At 55.2% G+C, this 9,670-nt stretch overlaps 1 protein-coding gene across 1 annotated transcript; it reads right to left on the bottom strand.

The window, feature by feature from the left end:
• Positions 1 to 986: 986 nt before the first annotated feature.
• Positions 987 to 6,009, bottom strand: PIGV (phosphatidylinositol glycan anchor biosynthesis class V). Its single transcript, XM_014948674.1, has 3 exons — positions 5,692 to 6,009; positions 2,214 to 3,371; positions 987 to 1,424 (listed from the first exon to the last, which is right to left on the bottom strand). The coding sequence occupies exons 1-3, from the start codon at positions 5,776 to 5,778 to the stop codon at positions 1,116 to 1,118; spliced, it is 1,554 nt and encodes a 517-aa protein (XP_014804160.1). The 5' UTR covers positions 5,779 to 6,009; the 3' UTR covers positions 987 to 1,115.
• Between the last annotated feature and the right edge of the window lie 3,661 nt (positions 6,010 to 9,670).

Here is a 9,670-nt window from a genome sequence, read left to right as displayed (position 1 = left end):
GGGGTCCCAGGCGCACCGGGGGGGAGTTTGAGCAGCACCGGGGGGATCCCAGCCTCACCGGGGGGGATCTGAGCAGCACCGGGGGGGTCCCAGCCACATCGGTGGGGGCTTAGCAGCACCGGGGGGGTCCCAGAAGCACCAGGGGGGTCCCAACAGCACCGGGTGGGGTCTGAGCAGCACCCGGGGCGGGGGGGTCCAAGCTGCACCAGGGGGTCTGAGCAGCACCGGGGGGGGGGTTTGAGCAGCACCGGGGGGGTCCCAGAAGAACCGGGGGGGTCCCAGCGGCTCAAGCAAAGCAGCAGGAGCCTCCCTGCCCCATCAGGGGACAGGGAACTGCTGGAGAGAGTCCAGCAAAGGGCAAGAGAGGTGATGGAGGGATTGGAGCATCTCCCTGATGGGGAAAGGCTGAGAGAGCTGGGGCTCCTGAGCCTGGAGAAGAGAAGGCTGAGGGGAGACCTTCTTCATGCTTCCAAGGATCTAAAGGGTGGGTTGAGGGAGGATGGAGCCAGACTCTTCTCAGTGGTTCCCAGTGACAGGACGAGGGGCAACGGGCACAAGCTGGACCATGGGAAGTTCCACTCCAATGTGAGGCAGAACTTGTTTGGGGTGAGGGTGGCAGAGCCCTGGCAGAGGCTGCCCAGGGAGGGTGTGGAGTCCCAAATCTGGAGATCTCCAAGCCCCACCTGGATGCTCCTGAGTGATGTGCTCTGGGCAGCCCTGCTTTGGCAGGGGGGTTGGACTGGATGGTCTCTAGAAGGTCCCTTCCAACTCCAACAATTCCATGATTCTGGGATGCTGATCTGTGCCATAAGCACCATCTCGGTGGCAGCACATCCCCAGAGGACGGAGGAACCGGGAGGAATTCCCCATCCCGGGAAGCTTAAGGGAATTTTGGCCTAGGAGTGAGAGCAGAGAGGGGCAGGATGCTGCAGCACGACAGCAAAGAGGACACAGACACAGCCAGGCGGTGACAGCTCGGTACCTAACTGAGGAGTGACACCTTCATTACACCCAACAGCATCCTTACAGAGACATCAGGCTTTTTTAGCAGGAGCAAGTGTCAGTTCTGAGCAGCGCTGCTGCCCCACGACCCGTCTGCACCAACACCCCCCCGGCTACGTCCACGGCAAGAAGTTGCAGTGCAGGATCAGTCCCAGCAGCCAGTAGGTCACAAAGAATCCCAGGACACATTTGCCGAGGGGGGTGAGTAACCCACAGTTCAGCAGCAGCCTCAGGAGGGGGTTTTCCAAAGGCTCCTTCCCCCAGGAACCTGGAGATCTACCTCGAAGAGGCTTCTCGGAGTGAGGTGCTGAGGTTTGAGGATGGGTCCCTTCGCTCCAGAGCAGAGGTTCGTGTTCTTGAAGGAGGTGAGCAGAAAACCAGTAGAGGATGGGAGAGGAGGAGCCGAGGAAGCGGGTCAGCACCTGAAGATGACAAGCAAAACAAGAATCACACAAAGTGCAGGTTTCCAACTGTCACCAACCCCAGTCCCGAGGATGGAAGGAGCCATCCATCCACCTCAGACTGAACACTGAGAAAGAGGATTTAAATACAGCCCCAATTCCTGGTGCTAGGATTAATTCCACGGGAATGAAACACCTCACAGCTCATCCTGCTTCCTTCATTAAGATGTTTGCGTAAGCAATCAAGTGGTCCCCAGGTTTTGGACAAACACTGTAAATAATTGTCACCATCTCAGTGGAATCCTCATCACCGTCCAGCTCAGGAGAGATTTGAATCTACCCTTCAATTATTTTGTCACTGGAACCCCCAACCTTTAGTGCCACTTGCTGTGTCCTAAATAGACCTTCACACCCTTTGCAGAGGCTGGTGACAGGCGCCCAACCTTTAGTGCCACTTGCTGTGTCCTAAATAGACCTTCACACACTTTGCTGGGGCTGGTGACAGGCGCTGGATGCTCTAATTGCCACCCATTAAGCTTGGCCCAACGTGACAATGATCCAGGACCCTTGTCCCACAACAGCTGACTCACAGGGTTTGGCAAACCTGGCCTCAAGCCCACGTCAAACACCACCAAGACCAGGCAGACCCTTTGATCCCTGTCCCCATGTCCTCCTCGCACCGAGTCCCTGGGATGATCTCTTTGGGAACTCTCCGGCAGAGAAGAATTAACTGGTTTTGGAAACTCTCTTAGGAAATCATAGAAACTCTCTTAAGAAATCATAAGAAATGTGTTGCTGTGAAGGTCCCACCTGCACGTGCATGCAGAAGAATCCAAAGGCCAGCAGGACCGTGGCATGGACCACGTACACGAAGACAGCCGGGCAGCAAAATCCAGCTCTTGGTTTACCCTCTTCTTCGCTCTTTCTTCTCTCTAGACCAAGAGTTAGGCAGTGCCGGGGGTTTGCAACGACATAGGTCCAGGCAGCCCAAGAGCCCAGGAGCGTGACAGGCAAAGCAAGCAAGAAATTTGGGATCTGTTTGAGCTCAAAGTACCTTAGGAAGCCCACATTCCAGTAAACGTCTTGAACATAGGAATAGACCACGGGGAATCGCTGGGAGCACCAAGGGGGCTTATCCCCATCGGTGGCCACCAGACGATAGCCCTTGTCCAGAGCCAGCTGCAGCAGTGGCTTGGGGACAGGTGGCTCCAGGCCGGTGCCAGCACCGCAGAACCTCACGTAGGCATAATACTGAAATAAAGTAAAAGGCAGAAAAATCCCAGCACACATCAAGACTGCTGAAGATGCCACGCTCAGGAGTTGCTTCCACAAGGGAGGGAGCTTCTTTACTGCCCCCGAGCCCCCCTGGAGCTGGAGGGCAAAGCATTTACCGCGGGAGTAGAGGAAGAAGCCAGCATTAATAAGCCCGTTGGCACGCACCCCAGAAGCGAGGGAGAAGAGCAGTCCGCTGAGCCAGCTCTGCCCCTTCTCCAGTTGCCACATGGCACTGAAAGCCAGGAAGGCAAACATGCTCTCCGAGTAAGCAGCTGCCATAAATACGTTGGCAGGGCTGAGAGAGAAGAGAAGGGCAGCGAGGAAAGCCACCCTGTGACAACGCAGCACGACGCAGCCCAGCTGATACAGGGCAGAGGCTGCCAGGGTGGAAAAAAGAGAATTAAGAAGCACGGCCGAAAGCAGGAGGCGGCTTCGCAGCCGTAGCAGCCCCTGGAAGGGCCAGAAAGCCCCCTCGGCCAGGGCACGCAGGGCCAGGGGGTAGAGTGGGAAGAAGGCACAGTTGTGCTCGTAGAGGTAGCCCCGCTCGGCGATGAAGAGGAAATGCTCCGCATCCCAGCGCGAGAGGCCACCCAGCAACCGCTCCACCAGCAGGTCCCAGGGGCCAGGCTCGGGCAGGCGAGGGGGAGAGAAGGCATCCGCGGCGTGATCCGGGATCAGGAGGTTAAACAGAGCCTGGAAAAAGAGGATGGGAGTCTATCAGGGATCTTCTTGTAGCTTAGCGAAAGCTCCAAGCAGGAGGAGGACTCCTGGGTTTCAAAGAAAGGGCCAGGAGCAGCACAGAAGCCAGGTTGAGGGGCTGTGCAAGGAGGACACCTGTAAGGCTGTGAAAAGGTGCAAATACAGTCTTTTGAGGTATTTACACCTGAACTGAATAAACCTCTGGAAGATAGGTAACAGTTTTAAACCGAAAGAGGGGAGATTAAGATGAGATTTGGGGACGAAATTCTTTGGTGTGAGGCTGGTGGGAGGTGTCCCTGCCCAGGGCAGGGGGGTTGGAACTGGATGATCTTTAAGGTCCCTTCCAACTTGAATCATTCTGTGATTCTATGATTCTATATCCAGCAGGAATCCTCCCAGAACTGGCAGAGAAAGGCTGCTCAGCACCATGCTTGGGCAGATCTAACTGTGTACACAGCACTGGGTACCTCAGCAGCATGGCTGAGCCTCCCATTCTGCTCAGATTGGCATTATTGTCCCAGCTGATGTACAAGGGAAAAGAAACAGAACCAGGAAAAAGCATTTTTCCATAGCAAACTCCTACAGAAGACAACAGCCAATCCCCAGGCCCCCTCTCTAGTCTCTAGATCACTCCATCACCTCTGCAACCCCTCGAACACTGAGGGGTTCGTTTTCTGGAAGGGGGTCAAGCAGAACACACACGTCTCTCTGCGGGAGCTTGTGGTGCTGGCCACATTTTAAAAGGTGAGAGAAAACCCCAGAAAGCTCCTGAGATAAGAGGCACGCCACTTAATGCGTCGCAATGTAATTCCAAATGAAAATATGTTTAAAAAAACCACCAAAATTAAAAAAACCTCGGCTGGTAAATTGTGTGGCCTAACTACATGTGGCTTGGGATGAGTCCCCTGCAACACATGCGGCGTTGGCAGGGAAAAGAGGCCACACTGAACAAATTGGGACTAAAAGACACACTAAAAGCCGCCGTTTTGCCACGGAGCACACATCTGGTCTAAGCGGGGCCCTGGCACCCGTAACACGGAGTCTTTCATCTCAGCGAATGGTTCCTACCCCAGCGGTGACCGGGGCTGCCACAACCTGCCAGCTGGCTGGTGGCCTGGGGCTGAAGAGCTTTCTCAGGCTGGTTTTGTTTCAGAGTCCCTGGCTCTCTCAGTACAGAATCACAGAATCACACAGGGTTGGAAGGGACCTCTGGAGATCATCTCCTCCAACCCCCTGCCAAAGCAGGTCCACCCAGAGCAGGTCGCACAGGAACGTGTCCAGGTGGGGTTTGAATGTCTCCAGAGAAGGAGACTCCACCACCTCCCTGGGCAGCCTCTTCCAGGGCTCTGCCACCCTCAAAGTGAAGATGGAACTTCCTATGTTCAAGTTTGTGCCCATTTCCTCTTGTCCTGTCCCTGGGCACCACTGAAAAAAGTCCAGCCCCATCCTCCTGACACGCACCCTTTAAGTATTTATAGGCATTGATCAGATCCCCCCTCAGCTTTCTCTTCTCCAGACTAAAAAGTCCTAAGTCCCTCAGCCTCTCCTCATAAGAAAGATGTTCTCTCAACATCTTTGTAGCCCTTTGCTGTACCCTCTACAGCCTGTATATACTTACGTATATATTTTTACGTTTTCCTTTCTCTTAAACTTAGTACAGGGGTGGGACACACAAGAACTGAACTATCCCAAGAGGCTTGACTTATTCCCAGTATCGTTCACTCCCACGTTACGGAAGTATTTAATCTGCACCAGGCCCCTCATCATCTCTGTAGCCTCTGCTGTACCCTCTCCAGCAGTTCCCTGTCCTTCTTGAACTGGGGAGCCCAGAACTGGCCCCAGTGCTCCAGATGAGGCCTCCCCAGGGCAGAGCAGAGGGGCAGAATGAATTCTCTCGACCTGCTGGTCACACTCTTCCTGATGCCCCCCAGGATGCCACTGGCCTTCTTGGCCACAAGGGTATGCGCAGGTAGGATGGAGTGAGCAACCCCACGCTCAGAGAAGGACATCTCTGGACATGAGACTGGGGAGGAATGTGGAGGAGGAGGTTATTGTTGCCTTTCTGCAGATAAGCAGAGACTTCAGCCTTGCAACAGCAGCAGGAAAACACAGCAAGTTACAAGGAAGTCTGTGTAATTTTACTTTGCAGCAACCTGCCTCCCTGGATGCAGCTGGTTCTCCAAAGGAGAAGATGATTCCCCACTCCAGCAGAACCAGCTCGCTCACGGTGCAGGAGGCAGGAGAGAAGAGAGAAGCCTGGGAGCAGCAAACAAGAGATGTCACGGTGTCTTTGGCTGAGGAAGAGGGGACTTACCTGCAGCAGAAGTGTCAGGGCTCTGCCACACACCGCAAACCACACGACCTCTCGCAGGTGGGGGTCCTGCCCCCTCACCAGCTCCATCCTGAGCTCCAGAGATGCCTCAGTAGGTCACCGATGCCAGGGAACTTCTCCCTCCGCCTTTGGAAACCTGAATTGATAAACAGAGAGGACAGACACAGAAAGATATTTCTGGTTTCAGCCACGTTGGTAAATTACGTGCTTTTATTTACTATCAGGCACTTCAAAGGGCTGTGAAGAAGAAAGTCATTTCTGAAAGAGATCGCAGAGCAGGGAGATGATGCAGAAGACCTTTTTGATACTGTTCCTATTAAAAAAAAAAACAACTTCTCTGACTTTTTAACCTTGGCCAGGATGCAGCGAGAGGTTGTAACATGTGCTTTCAGCTCATCTCTTACTGGGCCAGTGTAAATACCAGAAGCAGACGGGCTCAGCGGCCGCCTCAGCAGAAACACCAAGTGTCTCCACGCACATTCCAGTTTCCATGTGCTGGATGGAATTTAAACCTTTTTTTTTTCATTTTTTGGAACAGAGACAGAATGAAAGTGTGGGCTCTGAGGGTAACACCCGTGTAAGCAGTTTGCTGACCGGGTCCTGCAGCCGGCTGGGCACTGCCAGGCACGTTCCCTCCTCTCTCCTGCTCCCTGCCTGCTGTTTGCCCCTGGGAAGCTGATGCAGAAGACCTTTTTGATACTGTTCCTATTAAAAAAAAAAACAACTTCTCTGACTTTTTAACCTTGGCCAGGATGCAGAGAGAGGTTGTAACATGTGCTTTCAGCTCATCTCTTACTGGGCCAGTGTAAATACCAGAAGCAGACGGGCTCAGCGGCCGCCTCAGCAGAAACACCAAGTGTCTCCACGCACATTCCAGTTTCCATGTGCTGGATGGAATTTAAACCTTTTTTTTTTCATTTTTTGGAACAGAGACAGAATGAAAGTGTGGGCTCTGAGGGTAACACCCGTGTAAGCAGTTTGCTGACCGGGTCCTGCAGCCGGCTGGGCACTGCCAGGCACGTTCCCTCCTCTCTCCTGCTCCCTGCCTGCTGTTTGCCCCTGGGAAGCTGAGACCGGGCTGCCTCCACGGCACCAAACCCACAAGCTCCAGCAGAGCAAGGCTGAGGTGTCTTCTCAGACACACCAGGCATCCCCCCACCCCTCCCACTGATCAGAGGGAGCATCTCCAGGACGTGACACTCACACCATTTCCCCTTCCATCGCCACTGGCAGTTTTCCAATATTTTGGCCGGGGTCCCGGTCTCCGGAGGGAGGGCTTCCCTGTGAATTGCACACGCTGAGGTGGCTCTCGTCCACCTCTTCCCTGCAAACCACAAGGGTGAGACTTAAACCCCTTTTGGGGGAGTCTCACTGCTTTCCCCACCGTATATTCTGGGAGCCAGCGATGAGAAGGCCTGGCCCGGCGCCACCAACGGCGGGCGGCATCGGTTACGCCGCTTTTTTTCCGATAACGCCTTCCTTCCGTGGGCTCCCCCGTCACCAACCGCTGCTCAGTTTGCGAAACAAAAGGACCCGCAGCTCTCGCTGGGTTCCAACCACACCGTATCCTGCGCCGTTCCCCACCTGCTGGCTTTCCCATCCAGCCCTTTATGGAATCATGGAGTTGTCGGAGTTGGAAGGGACCTTCTAGAGATCATCCAGTCCAACTGCCCTGCCAAAGCAGGGCTGCCCAGAGCACATCACTCAGGAGCATCCAGGCGGGGCTTGAAGATCTCCAGGTTTGGGACTCCACACCCTCCCTGGGCAGCCTCTGCCAGGGCTCTGCCACCCTCACCCCAAAGAAGTTCTTCCTTGTATTTGAGTAGAACTTCCCATGGTCCAGCTTGTGCCCGTTGCCCCTCGTCCTGTCACTGGGAACCACTGAGAAGAGTCCGGCTCCATCCTCCCTCAACCCACCCTTTAGATCTTTGGAAGCATTAAAAAGTGCATAAAGTTTCCCCAAACCCATCCCTTAATGATCTCAAAACACGCTGAGATTTTCCTATTCCCGTTTTACTGATGGAGAAAAAACACTCGGCAGATTAAAACCCAGAGCAGAAAGCGAATCATCAGCAAAGCAGAAAAAAAAAAACCAAGATCCAAATCCTCTCCTTCACATCTCCAGGCCCCAAGCACAGGATTATGCTTCCTATTTAACCGCGTACAAAAGTTTGGGGCTGGCTCGTGTCCTCCCCTCTCACTCCGGAGCCTTCACAGCTACAGACAAAGCAACTCGTGGGAGGCACATTCTCCCCAATCACGAAGCTGCGATGGTTATTTTAAGAGAGGGGCTCCTTCAGCCCAGCTGTAAATTCTATTAAAGCTCCTTCACAGCTGCAAACCCTACTAAAGCACAGCCGCCAAAAAAAAAAAAAACAAAACGGCCCCAACTCTTTAAATATTTGAGAAAAAGGCGAGAAAAAGCCTCGAAGGAATGTGCCAAGGGGGCTCAAAGGGCTTTAAAAAGCCCGTTCCTGTCACGACGCAGCACACCTTGTCACAGAAAGCAGCCAGGGCTCCAAAAAAAAGCTGCAGCCCCCAAGCCCACTGCTCCCTCCGGCCAGGAGGGAGCTGGGAAGGAGCACCTGCACCAACGGGGGGGGGGGAAATAAAAAAGACACGAAAAGGCAGAAGCGGGTTAAAAATATTTCAGTAGAAAAAGATGCAAAGTCTTAATTCATCTTCATTAAATTAATCTGTCTTTCTGCGTTTCCCTCCACCCGCAAACACGAAGCGTGTTTTGCTCGCTCTGGAAACCGCGCTAAAAAAAAAGAAAAAAAGGGGAATATGAACAAAATAGAGGCCGGGTAAATTATCACGTAAATGAAAATCTGAACTCGGGAAGGTCCGCGCAGCTGCAGCGGGGACCGACGGCCACCCGGTGGCAGCAGCCACTCGCCACAAAGCTCCCGGCAACCGGCCGGGGCACAGGATTCCTATTGGGAAACCTGCTCCGGGAACGCTGGGAGAGGGATTCGGGCACCTCTGGGTACTTCTCCAACCTGCTCTTAGAGTCGGGGGATTCTCCAGAACTATTTAAAACCTCTGTTCTACCACAGAAATGAGGGAATTTTGGCAATCCCCTTCTCCTGGCGCCGTTTCCATGGGCCTGGGGAGCTCTGGGCCTGGTGGCTGGATGGAAACGGGGACGTTCCTACCCCCTGACACCTTTTGTGGGAATAAAACCTGGCCCAGATTGTAGGAACACAACCCGGCCCTTCCATCACCTCATGACGAGGGGGGCCGACGTGGGAGCTTCCAGTGTCCGCACAGGGCACGGCCAGGAGCTGGGGGGGTGATGGATTGGCCAGGGGTCAGGAGCCCACCAGGAACAACCTCCAGGCTCCCCAGCAGGGACTGAGCTCGGGCTGCGCTTCTGCCCCCTCCTTGGGGGGGTCAGCAGCTGGAGGGAACCCAACAGACTTGTGGGACCCAGACGGGGTCAAAGAGCTCAGTGAGGATGTCAAGATTAGGGACAATTATGGCTTGTGCCTTCATTAACGGGTTGATGCTCAAGGCCGGGGGGACCAGGCAGTGGGGAGGACGAGCCCACAGGGGGGACCAGGCCGCAGGGAGGACGAGCCCACAGGGGGGACCAGGCCGCAGGGAGGACCAGCCCACAGGGGGGACCAGGCCGCAGGGAGGACGAGCCCACAGGGGGGACCAGGCCGCAGGGAGGACGAGCCCACAGGGGGGACCAGGCCGCAGGGAGGACCAGGCCAGACGGAGCTTACCCCCGGGGTACCGGCCCGGGGCCCCCGCCCCCCCCTTCCCCCCCCCGAGGCCGAGCCTCTGAGGACGGGCCCGTCCCAACCGAGGCCACCCGTGAACCTCTGCCCGGCTGGGACCCCCCCCGGGTCTCACGGCGAGGTGGGGGGGGACACACCGGGGCCTACCGAGGCCTACCCAGGCCTGGCCCCGTCCCCTCAAGCCCGCCGGCGGATGTGTGGGGGGGGAGATG

Source organism: Calidris pugnax, unplaced genomic scaffold, assembly GCF_001431845.1.
Source record: "Calidris pugnax isolate Ruff unplaced genomic scaffold, ASM143184v1 scaffold162, whole genome shotgun sequence".
Classification (NCBI taxonomy): Eukaryota; Metazoa; Chordata; class Aves; order Charadriiformes; family Scolopacidae; genus Calidris; species Calidris pugnax.
The sequence above is the reverse complement of the archived record's forward strand: the minus strand, read 5'-3'. Positions and strand labels throughout refer to the sequence as shown.

Excerpts from the sequence above, each read along its gene's own strand:
- PIGV (XM_014948674.1), bottom strand. The coding sequence starts at position 5,778 with ATGGAGCTGGTGAGGGGGCAGGACCCCCACCTGCGAGAGGTCGTGTGG. Across the intron at positions 3,372-5,691 it reads CCCTGACACTTCTGCTGCAG|GCTCTGTTTAACCTCCTGAT; the intron begins GTAAGTCCCCTC and ends CTCTTTTTCCAG. Across the intron at positions 1,425-2,213 it reads TCTTCTGCATGCACGTGCAG|GTGCTGACCCGCTTCCTCGG; the intron begins GTGGGACCTTCA and ends TGTCATCTTCAG.